This window comes from Poecilia formosa, unplaced genomic scaffold (genome assembly GCF_000485575.1).
Source record: "Poecilia formosa unplaced genomic scaffold, Poecilia_formosa-5.1.2 Scaffold116, whole genome shotgun sequence".
Taxonomy (NCBI): Eukaryota; Metazoa; Chordata; class Actinopteri; order Cyprinodontiformes; family Poeciliidae; genus Poecilia; species Poecilia formosa.
Genome location: NW_006800055.1, coordinates 1,714,262 through 1,736,405, shown reverse-complemented (window position 1 = coordinate 1,736,405; position 22,144 = coordinate 1,714,262). Strand labels below are relative to the sequence as shown.

The 22,144-nt window shown below is 37.4% G+C and overlaps 1 protein-coding gene across 1 annotated transcript in view; it reads right to left on the bottom strand.

The window, feature by feature from the left end:
- The window catches only part of LOC103143881 (BMP/retinoic acid-inducible neural-specific protein 3-like), a 58,155-nt gene extending 47,851 nt beyond the window's left edge, over positions 1–10,304 (bottom strand). Inside the window, exons 1-2 of the mRNA XM_016675574.1 lie at positions 9,647–10,304; positions 9,092–9,399 (exon numbers count right to left, since the gene is read on the bottom strand). Coding sequence (XP_016531060.1) covers positions 9,092–9,345 — 254 coding nt within the window. The 5' untranslated portion in view covers positions 9,346–9,399; positions 9,647–10,304. The remainder of the gene's footprint in view (positions 1–9,091; positions 9,400–9,646) is intronic.
- Positions 10,305–22,144: the final 11,840 nt, after the last annotated feature.

The window sequence follows — 22,144 nt, the reverse complement described above, 5'->3', positions numbered from 1 at the left end:
ACATACTGCTGTCATTTTGATTGGGAAGAAACTGAAATAAATGCAAACACAATGAATGGATGGATAGATTAAGTTTAGAAAACAGAAACAATTTGACAAAATTGTTTCACGCAAAATATTAAAACCTCTTCTTTTCTGCATTTTGTCAAAATATGTTGAAAAGAGACTGGCGGTCTCAGCAGGGGCCATAAGCTATGAAGCAGGTTCAACATATTCAGGTTGTCTGCTGAATTCGTCCTTACTTTAAAGATCGAAATAAAGTAAAGAAGGTTTCTGATACTTAAAATCCTAACTCTAAAACTGAAATGACCTAAACAAATAAACAAAAAAAAAAAACAAAAAAAACGCTAATCCTGCTCATAATATTTGTACTCGGACGGATGGTGATGTTTTGTTTTGGTTTATTCCAAAATTTAAATACAAGTTAAATAGAGATCATGAGAAGTTAAAGATTTAAGTCCGTTGTGTTTCAGGTATATATTAACTTTATTTGGCATTCTTCCCCACATTACTGTGTAATTTCAAATCATCAGTGCTAATTCTTCATACATGAATCAGAATGTACTTGCATTGGTTGAATAAATTCCAATCTGCTGGACATCGCATTGCAACTGTTTTCCATGTTTGGTAAAACTTCACTCATCATCTTTACCAACTTAAGAGTTTTCTTTTTTTGTCTTAGATTATTTTTTTGTTTAAGTGTTTACCATGTGTTTATTTGTTCACTTGTTTTCCTGTAGCACAGCTGTTATCAGATTCTTTTTTTTTTCAATCTGGCAGCACTGCTGGGCCGAGGTGAGTTCTAAATGTGAAGAGCATGAACCTCAATTACCCCCTCTAATTCCAACAGAATGTAAATAAGAAAAAGGACAGTGAATGGGAAGAAGTAAAAATAAATAAAAATAATAGAATTGAATGAAGTAGGTAACAAAGGTGTCTCTTCATGGTATCCTGCAGTCTCTATTTATAAATTAATTTACTACGAATCTCTCTTTCATAAGGACTACTTTCATGAACCTCTGGCCCTGATAACTCCCTCATCACCCACTTGTCAGAAACCATAAGCCCTGCACAGAATGAATTCCCTGTCACTGCCATTGCTGCTGGCGATCCAGAGGAACAATCTTCTCTGGCTTTGTCCTAAACCTCCAAACATGAAACTATGGAAAGCCACTGTCCACTGGATCTCTTCTCTCGGTAAACCAGCTGCTCTTGGAACAGTGTATATGTGAAGAAATATAAAATAACATCTATTCTGTCTTTGGAAACAGCATGCAAGATTGTTGTACTGAAGGTCAATCATTCATTCTGCAAACCCATGTCTGAAGTGTGAAAAATAAGTGGTGTAAAGCTGTGTTCTGAATTTAAAGAAGCATAAATAACAGATTAAAAACTCACATTTGCAAGGTTTTTCGTAGCTTTTCCAGTCTTCTGACAAGAAATATTTCACTATACTCTCAACACCTTTACATACATCCAAAGAAAGACGTATTCAAATTAATTCCTTTCCATCAGATTTGGTTAGTTTAATCCCTCATAAGTCTTGGGCTATTCTCTCTTGTGAGATAAAAAGAAGCTTGTAATTCAGTCAACAAAATAGTTAAACAATGAAGGTCAAACTGAACAACTATTAATGAGTCACTTGGAAGAATTTAAAAAATACTGTGAAAGTTGAAATCCATAACAGAAGGGCTGAAGTGACAGATCGATTAGCATCTGCTCACTTGCTTACATGTTCCTTTTTCTAATCCACTTAAATTTTACTCAAAAAGTACAGAGGTGAAGTTAATCATACATGGATCGCAATCTACCAGACAAGACGATCAGACATGCACACTCCTTACTGTCAGTGCGGAATCTGTAATTACCTTAAAAATACGTATTTTCAGTCTATGGCAGGAAGCTGATCTATCTACAGACTGTGACATTTTTACTGCTGCCAATTTTAGGCTTAGGTAATAAATAATTGCCTCATAACAATCAGCCAGTTCAAAGTGTTTTATTGAACCTCTTGTCACCTGGAACTCCACCAAATCTGTTGCAACAGACTGAAAGCACAACAAACGTTTCCTTCGCTTTAGTTATAGTTACACTAGAGAGCCTCTCCATTGAATCTGGAGGACATTTAAAAGGCTCAAATGCATTTTGACACAGTTTGCTGTTCCAAATTAAACTATACCTACATTATTGTGAAACAGTGAAGCAAGTTAAAGTTTTGCAGCATTATTAAAACAAATAAAAATGTTTTTTTTTTATCAAATGTTAAACAATTCAATAAGACCGTAGACCTTTTTCTTCCTCCACTTTTAACCGGGGAGGAAGAAAAAGTTCCAAAAAGTTAATCAGAAGAGTTACAGAAATACTGAAGTAAATGCTGAAATAAATACTCCGGTTTAAAAACAAGTTTTAAACCACTCATGTTGCAGCTCAAATCCATCATCCAAAATTAAAAGAGTATGGTTCAAGTGTAACTCTGACTGTGAAGAGGCATCTCATCATGAGATGTAAAGTTTAACATCTCATGAGAAAGATTTGAGAACTCACAGTACACAAATCTGTCCTTTGTGGAAATTTGGCCAGAACATAATTTATGTGAGTTCCTAGTCCATCACAAGCCATGTACAAGGAAGAAAGTAAAAAGACATATGAAAGGTGGTCTAGTCAGTCAAAAAATATTTTTCTCCTAAATGCAAAACCCTACCTGTGACGAAACACTGACAATGGACATCACTCAGAACACCCTATATGCACTTAGAGGAATGGTAGTGGCAGTGCCATGCTAGGGGAATGCCTTTTATTAGTAAGTACAGAGAAGCTGGACAATTATAAAAGTCTGTTAATGGCTGAAAGAGACTAGAGAGATATGAGGAATCTCTCCTGCCTCCAGGATATTGACTTCAAATAATCAATCAGAGTTACAGTTTAATTATTTAGAAGAAAAACTGAGTTACACTAACCTGGTGAAAACCAACCCTTTCTTCATGCTATTTTCTTCATACAGAGTGCCTGGTCTCTTGGCTGTTGAGAAATAACTGCCTCCTGGAGGAGTAGATTGTGCTGAGGTTTTCAATTTTATCCAGTCACAAATGTTTGCCTGTGCTTACTGGGAATTGCCTTCACTGTAAGCAGCCATCTTCCACTGGGAAGAGAGATGAACTGTGCCGAACAAGGCAGTAGTTAATGGTAATTCAATGTTTTGAAGCGTGGCCAACAAGGACTGAATAGCTTCATTCATTTCCTCCATATTCATTGCTCAATGCAAAAACTGCAGGTAGACTCTAATTCTAAAACAGCTTAGAAATCAACATCATTGTTCACAACCTTCCATTCTGTTCGCTGATTGGCCTGGAAGAAAACCTACTAGAGACAATCCAAGTCAAGGAGAGAAAGCCCAGACTGTGCTGTAAGTGTCAAAGTCCAAACATAAATCCAGCTGAGAAAATAAAAAAATATTGTTTGGAGAAGGCTCCCATCTGATCAGATTTAGCTACAGCTATTTTACAAAAAAAAAATATTGGGCAAACTCTTCTATCTGTAGTTGCTCTTCTAGCTGGGAAAAGCATGCCCCAAAACACTGTGGCTGTCGTATTTGCAGTGAAAAGTGGTTCCAAATAAACACTGATTCAGACAGGCTGAAAACAAATGCATGCCACACCATTCAGATTCATATCAGTAAAATAAAAAAAAAAGAATCTGAAGGGTTCTTTTTTTTAATTATTGATAAAAAGATAACCGTGAGATGTTCTCTTTCCAAATCACAATTATGTACTACTTTGTCTTACAAACATTAAATGTCAATAAAATATGTTGAAATTTGTGGCTGTAACATGACAAAATGTGAGAAAAGTCCAGCATTAGTGTAAAAAAATAGCAAAATGCCTTTGACTGTCATAAGTCATAATAATTAACTGATAAAAATCACATTTATTTGATTACCATTAAATTCTATAAATAAATATTTATTATCCACACAAGATAACCTTAGTTTGTGTTTTAGAGAGCCACATATTTATATGGCTTTGGATGGATTTGAATTTAATGTAAACTGCCATGGGTGGCACAGCAAAACTTTTTATCTTGGCTGTTGTAGTATTTTTCTTTATTACTGCTAGTCTCCGTGGTAGCAGTCAAAACAAATCTCTGATGTACCGCCGCCCCAACAGCAAAATGTCTTGTGATGCATTGACTCCCAAGCATTCACAAAGTTAATTTAGGAATGCATAGAAACTCGCAGCATGTCTCATAGATCACAACGAAATTAAACATGTAAATGCACCAAGTCTCATTGTGATCCATTACATATTTATGTTAATTACACATAATTTAAAAGTAAGATTTTATTCTTCAGTCTTAAATATGAAATATGAATTTGTGCAGATCTATACTCTAAATGGTTTATCGAGCAGCATTGCTGTGCATTACGGTATTGCATTTCTTAATCGCTTTTCTCTAGTATTCTTCTTCCCTCTCTGTTCTCTTCATTGCTTTTTCATTGCAGCTCTATGCCCATTTATTCCATCCCATTTCATAATCTGTTTTAAATGTGCCTTCTCATCTAAAGCATTCACAATTCCATGGGAAAGCAATAAACAGGAGGTAGATAAAGTACAACAGGCAACACAAAATGACAGGTGTTGTGAAATCATGCCTCAGCAGCCCAACCTCTCCACAAACATGCCTGTATAATTGAAACACTAATCAGACCATAATTACAAGAGACATCTCCTTACATCAAATGAAGTCAATGTAATCGCCAGTGGGCTGACAAGGGAAAAGAGAGGAGAAAACAAAAGAGATGAGGCGTGATTTAAAAATTATGGCCCATGAAGAAGAAGAAGGGAGGTGCTGACATTTTGACTAATATGCTACTTTGTCCTCATATGGCTCCACTGCACCCTAGAAATTATGGGGTAAGAACTTCTCGCAAGCGGAGATGGTTTCACAACATCACCAGCTCCTAAATCATTAAATGAAATATGCTTTTCTTCATTTCACATCCAGTTTTCTGTTTTGTTGGCATCGGGTTCGAGAAAATATCTCTAATTCAGCCCCATGCTCTCGGTACAAATTATACGGACAATCTAAATTTGTATTAACTGCTTCAGCTGTGTGTTTCCCAATGTACCCAAGTACGTCTGCTTGACAAGGACACAAGGAAGCGGTTGGCTGCATTCAATGGGAAATAAAAGCAACAAAGCAGTTAGGAGGTTTGTAACCCACAGTTCAGAAAAAAAGAATGAATGAATAGCTTTTTTTAAAAACCCCATTATGTCTGACATACAGGTGGATTTTACTGCAGTCACAGCGGAAGCAATACCGTTAAGTGCGTCTGTGCTTGTTTTTCACTGCTTTTGAACTCAATGAATCCATCTATGTGTGCCATTACTGCACTTAAGAGCTTAAAAAGAATAATAGTTTTTTATAAAACTTCTTTCACTCAGAGGATTTGCTATAGAATCACATCTTTTCAGGTGCTTTACATTGCTACGCTGCAACCGAGAGCTGTACATTTCTAAGCTATTAAATCTCCCCTTAATACCTTGCAGCAAATGACGGTTTGCCAGTGTAAAAAGATGTAGCCATTCCTCTTCTGATTACGACTCCAAGAAGATTCAGAACTTGTTAAAACAAAAAACAAAACAAAACAAAACAAAAAAAAAAATAGCAGAAAGAGATAATTCCCTGGGTTATTCCGGTGAAGGGACTGACCAGTAGGTGGGGATAAAGCTCCCCCCCCCATTTATATTCTAACTCCTCTGGATCTCTCCTTAATCCTCAACTGCCTCTCACCTGCCCCCTGACGGGAAAGGCCAACTTGAGCTCTGGAGAATATTTATGAGCAGGGGAAAGGAATTGGTTTGAAATCATTTGCCAAAGGGGGAGAAAAGATAGAAAATGTGAGTAAGACATACAAATAAAGCGGAAAATAGATTAGCTACTAATATATTTTCTTGAATTAACTTGCTGTCGATCTGGGTTTACTAGGGTCTACTTCTTACTCTACATGTGTAATTTGGTTTCTCTTCTTACAGGTAAAATGTGTAGAAATGGTAAAGATTGCTTTTCTCAAAGGCTGAATGCGAAATCAGGTTTATTTTCAGAATTTCAAATGTATAGTGGTGATGGTATAAAATGCATTAACTACGCTTATCGTATATACAACAAGTGCAACACTGCTGAAAAAAACAAACATGTACCGCCCATTTGCACCCAGTTAAGTGCTTGCACACTTTACACTGCTTGGTGCCAGTGGGCGAGGGGCAGGGTACACTCAAGACAAGTCGCCAGTCCATCTCAACACAACATAGAGGCACCCAGCACACACAACCAAACACACACACACACACACACAGGCACAACCCAGGGTAATTTAGCATAACTAATTAGCCTAACATGCAAGTTTTTGGACTGTGGGAAGAGAAAACCCACACTTTACACTGCTCCCAGTAGGGATTCAGAGCTCTGGGCCTTCTTGCTGCAAGACAGCAGTGTTAGCAACTGCTTCACTATGAAAGCCCAAGAAAAAGAAAAACATTAAAATACTTTGATGGCTCAAATTTTCTTTCTGAAACTGTAAGGCTATTATTACCCCTCATACAATACCAAAAAAAAAAAAAAAAACTGATTGCTCCCATTTAATTTGTCAATGTCGTTGAATGCCTTCTGATGGAGCCTGGTGTTAAAAGTGCAAGATATTTAAAGCTGTAAAAGGTTTGCCTTTTTAAAGCAGTGGGAAGCAAATGACAACGTGGGAACACTATCTTTTTACTTCAACAATATAATATTTAACCTTTTCACTTTAACTTCAAATGCAGTTTGCTGTAATTAGAAAGAGTTTTCTTTAATTTTTTTAACAGAAAACTCCAAAGGCCAGAGAAAACCTAAGGGACAAGACAACTGTAGACTTATGAGGCTTACATTTCCACTTATTTTTGTCCTTAGGAAAGCTTTCATCTTGGCTTTTCAAATAAAAGTCATGAGAAAATACATCTGGTTTTCTGTTATGTAAATCAGTTAATCTTGTGCATCCATTTAACTAATGTATGCTAATATCTGTCAGCTTTTCATGTCCTGGCTGAGGTGCAAAATGCAAAAGTAAGGAGGGGGGGCAACAAGGTATGAAGCCGTTCTACAAAACAAAAAGGGGACCCCAGCGGAGATGGAAGAGGGGAGGAAATGATGGATGTAGAGAAGCAAACAGAGCTACATTCTCTTTCTTTGCCTGGCATTGTTGCCCCTGTCAGCTGCTAAATGCCAGTGTCAGTCAAGTCTCTGTTCAGCTGGCAACAGTCCTCCTCCTGAACAGTGGCGACACCCTCATCACGGATCATCAAAACACTTACCTTGCACATACAGCCACGAGTCCAGACACTCAAGTATGCCGAGCCAGTCATGCTCAATCAACTTGCACAGCATCCGCTGATGAAAATTGTCGGTGGGTAAACAGCACACTAGAACTTTAGTATAATAAGAAAACCATCATTTGGTTTGGGCTAATTTGAAATGACAAGCTTTTTCCAGGGAGGGGGAGTTCAGCAGATCAGAGGAATTTCTCAACCTTTACGTAGTGATTTTTTATTTTTTAACTAAATGTTTTTATATACAAACGCGCATCCCTCAGAGCAACAGGACGCACAATGACAAACACGATTGTGCCCTTTCAGATACAGTATGCACTGTGTGTAGGTCACACTGACTGACACAGATGTTTGCTGAACCACCAGCCTAAAAGGATTTAATCAGTCTGGGTTTCAGGGATGATGTTTAAACGCCTCAGATGTCTTTCTCTCCTAAGAAGAAAAAAGGCTATGGGGACAAACACATCAAGTGTGTTAACTGTCTTATTATATTTGAACGCTCAAAAGTAAATTCACAGCAGAGACACACAGTTCAGGCTTTTTACTGGTCAAAACCAGTTTTCAGGTTTTCTTTGAAAGACGTTCAGATTTCAATTTCTCCTAAGAACTAAAACACATAGAAGAGACAAAAATGTAGTGTTTTTTTCCCCCTATTTACAAGCAAATGCTTTTAATTACAACAGTACAGGGGAGACACCAACCTCGTCCCTAACTGTGACCTGGTTTTTTGAAACTTTTATTTACAAAGGATTATGCTTTTAATTTATGTGTTTATACACCCAAAATGTCAATGTTCTTAGTTGTTCTTTTGTTAGTAGATACGGAAATAAAATTCCATCTCAACTATCTGATCTGTCAATCAAGGAAATAAAATGTCTGTTCTGATATCAGGCCCACTGATTGGGGTATTTCCATTTTATAGTTTATGCAGCTCGTTTTATATTCTGCTGTCCTGAACATTTCCTTTTAACTTTGGACGAGGTTTGAGATGGTAAAATATGAATTCTTGAACAATCTGACAATTTACAATCCTTTATTATTTTTTGGAAATTGTTTTGAATCATTTACACGAAAGAAATATTCAACTCACCATAATTTACATTTTATGAGTTTACACGTGAATAAGCCTTGTTGCATTCTAAATCGTGCTCTGGTCCAAACAGAAAATGCCACAATACATTGAATACAGCTTTCAAACAATAACCCACTGGGTCTTCGCACACAATCACCACACACACTTCTAAAGCCACTTGGTCTACCCACTGTCACACATCAACAGGCTCAGTTAGATATCTGTAACATCCCACTGCTTTGTTCTAACCCTCCTGTGGTATCTCTACTTTAAGTTTCCACTGATATGCACCATTTAGAGTTTGTATCAGACTCCAACCATATGCCTCTGCTACCTACTAAAAAGGAGGCGAGCAGCAGCACGGAGAGAAGCTTAGATCTATGCAGAAGGCACGCAGAGCTTTCATTTGTATGCAAAACTCCACTGAGTAATCTTCTCAGTCCCTCATCCCTCTGTTTGCCACCTACTAAATCTGCATCTTTTGTGGTGAAAAGAAAAGCATAGTGTCATCTCTTGCCTATGCTTTGCTGAACAAACCCCCCGCCCCCCAGGGGAAGGCTACAAAAGAAGCCAAAGTAACTGCACAGACCTTATTCCTTTTTGGATGCAGGACAACGTTTCACAAAATATTTTTAAAGAGTTCAGATCTCCAAACTCTTACCTGTATATTTTGTACTTGGTGGTGAATCCCTGCTGGTAGCGCTCTGTGAAATCAACAAACTCCTGCGAGTTGTGAAAAGGACCCTTCTCCGACAGGAGCCAGCCCAGGGGTCCATTTGACCCACTGAAGCCAGCGCCGGCAGAGTCCGCGGCACTGGCCCCCCCTGACAACCAGCTTAGGAGCAGGCTTAATGTCAACCACTTCCATAGAAACATGAGGGCCGTCAGTCTAGTGGAGGTCCACGGGCCACTCATGGTGTTTGCCCCGGCCCCGGTGACTCTTCATTCTCCTTGCACTCCTAATGAGTCCTGTTGGAGGACAGACAAAAAGGAAGAGCGAGATCACACCGAGGAAAGAAAAAAACAAAAAAAAGAGAGAGAGAAACACTACTTTTTTTATTTTTGCCTTGAATATATAAGTGACAAAAATAAATGAATAACCACTTTTGAATGCGATTATACAATCCATACTGTTAAGATAAATTATTGTTTCGCTTAAGACTAAACAAATTCTCGTCTGCAATCACTTTTCGTACTTCAGCTGTTGTGTCCTTACCTTATTCTGTAAGTCTTTTTGGTCCGTGACTGCTCGGAATCAATCTCCGCAAAATCCCCTCATAGGATCGTGAAGTTCTGTTCTGCTGTGCGCATACACCGGGGGGCATTGGAGAAAGGTTGCGCGCAAAAAAACGAAAAAAAGAAGAAAAAAAGACTGCGCAAGTTGAACTAAACAGCTGAAGCCTGATCTCCTCCTCCCTTAAAAAAAATGCGTTATGTTTCCAGCTGAAAACCTCCCAAGACGGTCAGAAGCGAGGCTTCTGTGAGTCCTCTCCAAGTGAGTCGTTGATGTGAGACTTAAGAGACTCGGCTCTTCCAGGTGTGCTAATTATTTTAACGCGTCTTCCTAATGAACAAATGAGCAAAGTCCACTGAAGCGGGGTAAGCAGCCGTCCTCTAACTCGTGCAGTGTTTGATTGGAGACGGTTCTAGTGCGCTCGGGGCGCACGCAGAGCGCACGGAGATCCGCCGATGATTCTGACGGTGACCGAGCTCCCCTGCGCGCGGGATGTGTGAATGGCATTCAGGGCGCGCTCTACCCACACCGCTGCAATTTAATGTATTCCAGCAGCGAGAATACTCCCGGTTGGCTGGGACGTAACTGGAGGAAGTGAGAGTAGGAGGCGCTCAGAAGAGAGGGTGGCAGGCAGGATGCGGGAATGGTCAGTTAACGGTAAACTGGGTGCTTAGTTTTAGAAAACCGATGGAGGGCACCTGCAGTCTGCATTAACAGAATACATGCAGGGAGGAAATATGGGGATAAATATCTTGTCTGTTTGGAATGCAAGTAAAAAATTATTAGAGCAAATTAAAAAGACGTTAGTGCTATAAATTAAGTTCTGGATTATAGCTGCCTTTCTTGAGAAATGTAGGTCATTACTAAGAAATAATTTATAGTGGCATTGCTTTAGAAACCATACAAAAGAAGTGAAGTAGTAGTTGTTAAAACTGATGTTATTTCATATATATATAAAAAATATAGTTAAAATTAAGTTAGTTGGATATCGCCGTTAAGAAAGGTGGCACTCTTTATCTTCACTCTTCACGAGGACGATTATAAGGGAGAATGACCGTAGTGCAATAACCCCACCCCCGCACGCGCACACACTCCGAAGTTGTTCTCGTTATCTTCCATGCCCTGGTCGTCCCTCCTCTCTATATGCTCCAGAATAATCATCACTTTCACCATCAGCAAACTTAATTAGATCTGCTCTATTCGAGCGCCTGTGCGTCGGACACCGAGCGTGGATCAGAGAGGCAGAGAGCAGGCGAACCGAGGGAAGGATGTGTGCTGCCTTTCAGCTTCTCCGCAGACGTTCAAAGGGAGGTTTTATACAGGGATTGGATTAGAGAAATGAACACCATTGAGTCTCCAGATTCGCCAGCTTCTAAACTCAAAGAGAGGCTGAAATCCCGTGGCGCAGCGACTTGCAAAATCTGAAGTGAAAGAATGAGTTGATTTGTCACGGTTTCATCATCACGTCCTGGGATTGGGTGCCTTTTTCCTCTGACCCTGCCTTGCAGCAATGAGGACTTGTGAAGGACAACTAATAGGAAAAGGCTATCTCTAGTCTGTAGTGCTGTTTCTGAATACAGGGAATTTGATTCCTCTTATTTTTACACTGCATCGGTGGTTGACCAGGTCTTGTTTTGTCCCCAAACACACTGCTTGTTCTTAAGTTTTGAATAAAACATAGTGGATAGTGTCATGGCTCATTACCTGGATGGCTTCACACAGCATTTTAGGCAGTTCTTGGAACACCACAGATTTCAGAGTCCCAAAACTCATATAAGCAGAGTGTAAGCAAAGTCCCACACGTCATATTTACAATTTCAAATAAATCTTTCATCAGTTTGAGAGCGTTGGTGCGCAAGAGTAGAATATGCTTTTCCCGATATGTAGAATACTGGTGTGTGCATAGAGGCAAGTGTGCTTGTTTATTTCTTTTTCAGTTGAGGCTGTCGAGGCAGGAGAATTGATTGCCAATTGATGCAACATAAGGTTGTCCGCCTGCTCCACGTGGATGTAAACCAAGTGCAAAGAGGGAGAGAGATCAAACACAATGTCACTGAAAAGTGCTCATTAAGGCTCCAGGAAGGTGTGCAAAATGTGCAGGTCACTGTGGCTGAGCAGTGAACTGTAACACGGAGCGATGCTTTGCTCTTTTGAAGCCCTGGTAACCAAATATCTCAAAAGTGGAATCTTGGCAACCGTATTCTGACATCCGTTCTCCAGCTGGGCTTTGAATTTTGTAAACTGGGAAAGAATTTTACTTCTACGTTTGTCATAGCAGTACATACATAATTGGATTTCTCTCTACCTCCTAAAAAAGATGTGTACTTTGGCAGAGATACTGATAATAAAATGCACAAAAGCATGTGTAAGCATGTTGCAAAATAACTTATTTACTGGAGAACAAAAGAAGCATCACATTATAAAATATTAATATTTAAAAGCTTCACAATCTCAAAGTCCATACTCTTTCTTGATTAGAATTTGTGACAAATGAGAAGATACCTAATTTAGATAAACCTATTTCTGTCTGTGTCTGCACGTCTCTGCGTTCTAGAAAGAAACATCCATCCAATCATCCATTCATCCATCAACAATTGTCTTTCATTTGTTCAAGACTGAGTCACAGGGCTGACAGGTCTTTGGGTGAAACCCAAAAAGTAATTTTCCCAGCAACAGTCTTGAGCTCATTCTGCTAAATTCTGGTTTTTCTAGCCTAGTAATGGGATATATTGTAATCTAACTAACTACCATGTAAAAACAGTCAAGCCTAAATATTATTTATTCCAGGTAGATTTAGGAGTTAAGTAATCATTTAATGCTTTTGTTAACTGGAAATAGAAACCAGACCCCTGCTGTCCACATACCTGCCAAAATGTACACATGAGATAAATTACTTTTTGGAATTTCTTTGGATAAACCTAATCTTTTGGAAAGAAAATACAGCAAAAATTGTATATCCAGTTGTTAGCAACTCTAGAAAATGTATATTTCAATCTGTTCATTGGCTATAAACGCTTATACCTGCATGGCTGCAGGAAGGCTGGTGCTTATCTTCAGCGGTAATTGCACGAGAGGTGGGATACACCCTGGATAGGTCACATGTCCATCACAAGGCAACACAGAAATACACAGGACAAACACCAATGCATACGTACACCCAAGAGACTAAATACAGTAAAGAGAAATTAAAGACAGCAATTAACCCAACAGTCATGTTTTTGGACTGTAGGATGCAGAGGGAAACCCTGCATGCACAAGGAGAACACACAAACTCTATGCAAAAAGACCCCAGAGACTCTATGCAGAAAGAGTTGAATGAGTTGACGGTCATTCAACTCAAGACCTTCTTTTTGCAAGTGTGCCACTGTGTAGCCCGTAATATTTTTTAATCTAGAATTGTGAATTTGTTTAGTGGATTGTGTGCATCTCAAGTTTCTTTGACTTTGGACTTGTATGGGTGAATGACGGGAAAGTTGGTAGCACTGTTGTCTTGCAGTGAGAAGGTCTTAGGTTGAAGACCAGATTTGATTCTTACTCTGGTTTTAGACTCCCATATAAACATGACTGTTAGATTACATGGTCTCTCTTAACTGTGCTTAGTTGTGAGTGTGTGCATGTATTGTTTTTGTGTCTCTGTGTTGCCTGTGATGGGCTGGTGACGTGTCTGGATGCAGTCCGCCTCTCACCCAATGATTGGAGAAGACACGCACCACATCCCCATACCCCTGCAAGGAAAAACATGTATGGGTGTATGGATGGTTTTTCTTTCCATCTGCCCATAATTAAGTACTATTAATTAAGGAATCAATAGTAATTATATTATTAATTACTATTGAAAAAAATAATAGTAATTATTTAGAGTGACGTCATAATCAAATTTCATTGTGGACATTTTAAAATAAAATGTACAAAGATAGATTTTTAAAATAATTTTTATGTCCATTACTTACATAGTCTTATGATCTGTTGAGAGATGCCCCTGTCATTTCCCCCAAGATCCATCCATTTTCAGATTTTTCTCCAAAGAAACCATTATCTCCCAGCAAAGAAGAGATGAGAACACTGACTCCCACCGTTCCTTATATTAGGGAATCAGCGAATTCCAGTGGTGTTCAGCAATTATTACACTCGGCAAAAAATAATGACAACCTGCAAATGGCCTTTTGTAGTTATGTAGATGACCCCAAAAACCTGCTGCTGGGGACTCATCTGTGTGGCTCTCTAGCCCCTGCAAGTTATGTGAAGGACCAAAGCACTTCCATTTGCTCAGCGCTGAGACAGATAGTCATTAGGGGAGGTAAACATTCACTTAAGCCTGCGCGTGCCTATTGAAGCCACTCAAGAGTCTTTGTGAGGAGTGATCAGGGAACAGAATGAGTCAGAGGTTTTAATTAGCTAGAGAACCTGTCGGGCTTTGACAATGCTTTGTCACAGCACTGTGGGCTTCACCTGCTTTTTTTTTTTTTTTTTTTTGTTTTTCGTTTTTTGTTCATTTTTTTAGTGTGAGCAAAACACAATGGAATAAACTGCTTTAGCGTTTTCCAATTTCTGCATACTTAACTCAAATGGATCTAAATGAAGATAGTATGCTAAAAACTTTATTTTATTCTGTCAATGTGTTATTATAATGGTCTTTTTTGTGAAGTATGAAATGTTTGCAGACATCTGTAAAGAAAACCATTTCGGGGTCAGAAGTATAGCTACGGCAGAAACTGTAGGCCTGATTATACATTAATCAGAATCTTGATTAGTCTTTGCTTATTTCGGTTACCAAACTTTCTATTAATCAATTAAAGAAACCAGTCTTCTCCTCCCTCATTCTCTTTGTGGAGCATCTTCAGGCTTGCTTTATTTTAATTGCATAAACTGCCTTATTAACTTCCTCCTTACTTTTTTTTTACTTATTGTATTTTTTACTTGCATTACACACAGAGAGACTAATTAACTGCTGCATGTGTTTTTGATTCGGTGATGTGTTTTACACATTGTACACACTGCTGTGCAGAAGGTACAAATTAATAAGCTATTTTTTAGCAGACATATTTTTCTTTTATTGAATAAACCTCGTTTGTCCTGTGTGTCTCTGTGTTGCCCGGCGTCAGACTGGCAACCTGTCAGTCTCAGGGCAACTGACAGGTTGTGTTGAGTCTGAACTGTATTTGATAATCTCTGGTTTAACACAGTGGAAAGCTGTATGACTCAATGGTGCACCTCCAAGTTGTCTTATAGATAAAATTAAACAGGTTTTTGAACCAGAAATTCAGAAGGAGAAATCTATACTTGATGGTGGACTTATAGAGAGGAGATGAGGGAAGATTTCATAAATTAATATCTGTTTCTTTTGTGTTGATGTCTTTCCAGTTACATCAACATTTGATTAATCATGTACCACTATTGCTCCCAAAGGTTGTACAACCAGTTATTTGGGTTAGTGGGTAACGTTTTCCTGGGATTTCTCAAAAAAACAGTTTATATAAACATAAGTTGAATACGCCTTCGAATTTTGTCCTGTTGCAACCACAGCTGCTTCAAACTTCTCCACAATTGATTATATGCCATAATAAACCTTTGAGGCTTACACAGAACAGCTCTACTAATACTGAAGTACACAAGTGGACTCTACTAATAAGATGACTTTTGAAGGCAGTTGGTTGCATGTATTTTATTTAGAGGTGTCTATAGAAAGGAACCTGAGTAAAAATGCACACCACACTTTTTAGATTTTGATGTGTAAGAAATCTTGAAAATTTTGTCTTTCTTATGGCTTCATCAAGAGGCTGATTTCTGCTTCAGTAAATCACAAAACTGCGAATAAACTCAACTGAAATTTTTGATTGTCAAGTAACAAAATAAAAGCAACTTCATTGGGTATTAATAGCCTTGTAGTCTTACTTCACTGTATATTCCAGCAACCCACTGTAATGTATTTTTTTTCTTCTTAGTTTATACACATAGGACATGATTTACATAGAATTTCATTATAAGCTCCTAAATGTCTGGTGTCTCCCTCTTGTTGCTTCTACAATTGAATGGTTTTGACATTCATAATTTTAGTCATGACTGCAGCGACAGCGGGTCTCTTTATGTCTGCTCATAGATGTGCATAGATCCTGTGATGGTCTCTGTAAAATCATTCACCACTGTCAGAGCTGGTAGACTTTTCACCTCATCAGGGAGTTGACTTCATTTGCACAAGCAAAATTGTTATTTGCAAGTATGGCCACTTCAGTTGAGAAACCATTAGCTTCGCAGATTGAAAAATATACTGTGCTGCATAGTAAACAGCAAACATTATTGGGTTTTCATTGAGTGGGAAAATACATTCCTCTCTAGCAGATGGCAAACTCCAGCACATGTAACATCCAATACGCTGCAGTTTAAACACATATCACTGTGTATAATATAGATTGGATACACAACATATTCACATTCTTCGGAAAGTTGTTGAAATCATGTCACATCTTTCAGTAGGATTGTGGAGAAAACAAATGAAAGGAACTTAGAACAGCAAGATTTATGATTCTGAGTTGCCACTGGACATAAAAAAATGAAAGCATATGAATAAATAAACACAGAAAAATACCAGCATCAGCCAGCAGTCCAGTCAGCAAGTGTATACATTTTACATACATTTCCACAATGTTACTTTGTCTTGATGATTTATGTTCCTTCACAGAAATCAGGAATATCTCAGATGGAACGGTTCCCTTTAATGACCCATACATCCCACTGTGAGATGTTTTCTTTTTTTATTTTATTTTTTTTAGCTCATTTGTAGTTAATTGAATTACAAATCATTGACTCTGTGAATAGTACATTGCTTCATTATAATAAAATTAATTTCTTTCCATTTATTGATGCAAGTAATAACTGACTATGCAAATATTGACATGAAAATACCAAATTATAAACAGCAATTTAAAAAAAGAGAGACGTGCGCTCGTGCCATGTATATGAAAATACCAAAATCTATCCTTCGATAGCCACTGTAAACTGTCTTCTTCCCCTCCTCTCCCTCCTTCCTGTAGGGTTTGAGCTGCAGAAGTAGTCCCTGGTGTGTGTACATCTGTTGTTGGCTACATCTTGTTCTCCTGCTACATAAATACTTTTTGCTTCTAGATACCACATGATCATTGGCAGACAGACACGAGTTACGGGACAACAAAGCTTTACTTTCTGAAAATGCTGGTTTTATTTGATATTAACTTTAAGGATTTGAATCACATTCTGGCTTGGTGGACTAGCAGTGTCCCCTCCCAGGAAGCTGCTGGGCATTAGTATGGATAATTTCAAACACAAAGTCACAAAGTCAGAATTGAAGGACTAATGTCTCAGCGAGATCTAGAGAACTTGATCCATGGGTCAAGTTCTCTAGATCTCTAAATTTGCAGAACCAAAATGAAACACAGAGAACAACATTCATCTTCTATGCACCACAAATCTGAAACAAATTTCCAGAAAATTTCTAAACAGCTGAAACACTCAGTTCTTTTAAATAAAAACTAAAACCCCCCACCTTTTTAGAGTTGCTCTTAATCAATAGGAAATTGAACCTACTGATTACATATTTATGTGTATTGATGATTTTGATGGTATTAGATAAAATGGAATGTTTATTGCCTGTTTCACAATTATATATATTGTTAAATATATGTATTTCCTACTCAAAAAAACATTATATATTTATGATGTAAAGCACTTTGAACACTTTGTTCATGAAATGTGTCATATACTTGACATAACATCTACAAGCAGAAATCCCTTCTTGTTGACCAGAAGCATCCACTTATGACCGCTTTTAGACTGCTATCCATCCTTTTCAAAAATTACAGGTCTTTTATACCAAAAGCAATTTTTTTCATAAACGCATTGAAGCAGTGGGCTTTTCATTTTTCATTTTTCTTTTACATGAACATTTTTAAAACAGTTACATACTCACTGTTTTTGTTTTTCATTTTTCCCGAGATTGGATATCTTGACACATAATTAAGAAGTATGAAGCAAAGCTGCAGAGGACGCTGTTGTTACTGACTCTGTTTTCACACTGACTATGGTTAAATGTGTCTGATTGAGATTGCGTGTCTTATTTGATTATTTTTTGTTTGTTTATAAGTTGATGTAAATGGCCTCTGTCATGTAGTCACTCACTGAGTAGAATTTCCCTATTGGAACAATAAAGTATTTCAAGCCAAGGTTTGTTATTCATTAAGCTCAAAGCTAACCATGTTCTCCACACTGTCAGGGTCTGAATCTCTATGACTGAGCTCCACTGGAAGAATTTAACATTTTGTTCCACTGATTCAAGACTTCATAAGAACCACAATTACTGTCAGTGAATTGACCTTAACCCCTTCTTGACTTTTGAGTTTATATACGGTTTGTCGTTAACAAATAGTTGACCATTCAGTTACTGAAAGAAAAGTATAAACGGCATCCCAAGCAAAGTTGAAATCTCCACAGTGTTGTGCTGAGGATAGACGATTGTATTTGCATCTTTCTCTTAATCTCCTTTCTTTGTTTTGACATGGATAAAAAAGACTTTTAAAATATGCTTTCAACACTAAAACCTTTTGCCTTTTTTTTTTTTGTGCCTTGTTCCTACATAATTTGACACATCAGAACCATTAGCCTTTCTTAAGACCCTCTTCTGAACAAGCAACCAATTAAAAATAATTTCTTTTGACACTATTTGACAAAAGATGAAGCAACTAAAAGCCTAAATGCAGTTCTTAGGTTTTGTTTTAAGTGCCATTTTTTAATTCAATATTTGTATTTATTTGTTTATTTATTTTTAGAATTTAAGTGCAGAGATTTCAAAAATATTCTGCTACAAGCCATTTTTTTACCTATCACTTGTTTTTCCATGTTTGATTTTCTTCTTACACCTTTTCCACAGTTTAAATAGATAAAATATTACATATTTTAGGCAACAGCTTTTGAAAATTAGACAATTTAAAATGTATATAAAACATACATTTTAAATTGCATATATTAGTAACCTGTCATGGTTACAAAGTGTAAGTAAAGAGGACAAAATGACAGCAAACAGATTACAAAATAAGGGTCTGAATCGATGAAAGACTCATATGACCTGCCAGTTAACACATGAGATACAAAATGTTTTGTTTACTGGAAGCAAAGAAATCAGTAACAAGAAGATTCGCTTATGCTGAGTACTACGTCTTAGTACTTAGTGCTAAGTATAAGTTTCAATTACGGTATGCACAGAAGACATAAACAGGCTTAAGAATAACAACATTGAAAACAAATTTCATATCACATTCTTCTTATTTCATGTCATATTAATAGCACTGCCTGGCTAGCAGTACCTACATTTCTTATTACTAGACTTCCTTGCTTTTTCATCTCTTTTTTTTTTTTCATGCTTTTTCTTCTTGATGGTATGCTGAGTTTGCTGAGTGGACCAAGGACAATTCATTCCCTCCAGAGACTGAAAGGAAAACAATTTACCATTGGGAGACTTTTGCTGAATAATAATAATAAAAAAAGCAGTATTATAACAACATTGTCATGGTTTATAGAGAACATTACTCAGAGGAATAAAATACCCAGCTCCTGCTTTTAGTGGCTGGCTACTGATCAATGACCCCAGCCAAGAGTCCTCTGACTGCAGTGTCCAGCAGCAACACGCAACAGTTCTCCAATGATCGTCCACATGCTGTGCATATTGTATGAAAATTGCTCATCCAATGTAATTGTCATGGAAGTATAAATAAATCCTCCACGGTTTAGTATATAACTCTGTCTTGACAGTGGGAAGTTCTTAAGTGATTTTCTATTGCATGCATATTTTAATCAATAACCCAAAACTCAAACACATTTACTGTAACTTTCAATTGTATGTCATAATTGCTGGGAACACAATCTTAACCAAGGCTAGATGCTTTTTTTGTTCAATTAAAAGAGTGAGTTGCTGTAAAATATAATACATATTTCAAGCACTCATGTGCCATCTCTAAATCAGGTTTTATTGAATCTATCCCCAGAGATTTTGCATAATGTTGTTGAAAGGTAAAGTGTGCTTAAAATATGTTTCCACCCTGACTGGTGTCTCCGTAAAAGCAGCAAATTTCACAAATAAACACAACAATATTTTTATATCATTTAGTAAGTATTGACTCTGAAATTAAAAGTGCACGACACATTTTCATTAGAACTTATCCCATGTGTTCATTCATAAGGAGACACCAAAGGTATTAGTATTAGAAAAGGAAGGAATACAAGAAAATCTAAATTTGCCAAAAATATATTTTATGGAAACAGTACATGTTTCAAATATTTCTTTCCTTAACCAAATGAAAAGAAAATCAAAACATCTCCCCATACAAAACACAAAATAACCAGGGGTGACATAATTTCAAAAATCTTTGCCATTTTTTCAGAACAGTTTTGCCTGGTGGCCTGGTAATTGTTTTTGTTATTGTTTTTTTTTTTTTTTTTTTTTTAAATCAAGACACTTCTTTGCAAAATGTGCAGAAATTTCATGCCATAAGTAGACTATTATGTGAATATTAGGTTTACCACGTTCATATCTCCCCATTGTGTGCCACTGGCTAAAATGAAGCATGTTTGCCTGTAAGTCTTGTTATTATAGTATAAAAAATGCAGCCATTCTTGCATTAGTTTGGTTAGATTGCTTCATATAGAAACGCAGCCAATTTCTTGTTGCTGTTCTTAAAATAGAGCTACATATCTGAGCATTTTCTGAAAGAGAGTAGTGATCACCTTTAATTTTAGTGTCCTTCTGATTGCATGCACCAATAAGTAACATCAATATGTTGATGATTTTCCATGAATGCAAATACCATTATGGTCCTCTCTCTCACAGTGGATTTAAGCTGTATAGCTTTAAGCTTTAGACCTTTATTCTTGACATTTTGAAATAGCAAGGAAACCTGGGAGCCATTGAGAAGTGGTGTGAGAGCCTCAGAAGTAGTGCAGTGGAAAAAGAAATCTTGGCTATAATGAGATAAATATTGGAATTTTCAGTTGTTGGACTATGCTGCACAAGATGTTTGCAGTAATTTTATGGTCATTGTTTGCCCACATTATGAATAACCTTGTTAAGGTCACCATTGTTTTGGGCCAGAAGCTGCATCGGCTAACTCATTACGCTATAATGACATGCAAACTCCACCTGAGTCGAGGGCTTTGAGTCTCTTCTCTTCTCTTCTCTTCTGTTCTCTTCTCTTCTCTTCTCTTCTCTTCTCTTCTCTTCTCTTCTTCTTCTCTAGTTACCTAGAAGCTTGCTCTTTATTCCATACGGTGCAGGCATTTCTTTCTTTATTACTGCAAGCTATGTTTAAGATGTGATGACTTAAATAAGGAATGGAATAGAAAGTTTGAACAATACACAAGCAGAATAAAACTTTGAAACTGCAATTAAAATGATCACCACATCGTGTGTGTTGCTCCAGTGTTTCTCATCTTTAAATTCAAGTTCTGCCAAACTATTGGCACATGTTCTTTTTTTTCTCAAGAATAGACTGTAAAATATGAAAACATTTCACAGCAGCAGGACTTTTCAACACCAGACAATGAAGGACAGTAGGGTAAAGGGACAAGGGACGGCAGATGGACAAGTGGTCAGAACTAATTCAGCTGTAAGATGGACTGAACTGGGGAAGCGTAGTTCGCATTGTGTGTGTAACTGCTTGTATGGCAGACTTTGTGTGAGTCTAGCTGTGAGGCATGGCCAGATGCTGTTATGGGACCTGATCTCAAGGGGATAAAAGCCTTGGCACTGTAAGACCTCATCAGCTGCCATCAACAATGGGACAGTGTAGAAAAAAAAAATAAAAATAAAAAAAAATACAAGAAATCACAAACACTTACCAGAGAAATGGAATGCTGCGATCTGAAGGTGTAGCTGGAGAATGACTGATGCAGGGGAGACTGCAGAGACCTAAACTGTCACAACCAGGACCAGAGAGAGGTAGAGAAAATAAAACAGCAAATTACAAGTGTGGGGAGAAAAGATTCAAAGTGTACAACACCTTAACTTGCTAAATCTACCTGATAAAAACACAAAAGTCTGTGTTTGCTTCATATTGGCTCTGAAGTAAGGGTCTATTTCTTTTTTTTTTCTTTTTTTTTTCAAATTGCAAAAGAGCATTTTCTATTTTGCTTCAGCATTACATCTAACTTAAAATTAGACAAATATAAAAAGAGCCACAGTATATGAACTGGTCAAACTTGGACTGACTTTTTCTTGTCACATTATTCTAAACCCTAAATATTGTCTAGTCTCATAAGCATGATAAAAAGTTAGATTTGCAAAGACAGAATTGTACTTATAACATTTCCTTTACTTTTGTCAAAAATGACTATTTACTTTGTGACTTTTTAATATTTGTGGCTTAATTAATGTAGTTGTTGAATCCATAGAGTAAATTCAGATGTCTGGGTGCAGGACAAATGATGTCTTTTGACAAAACATTACACTTAAAGATGTGTCAT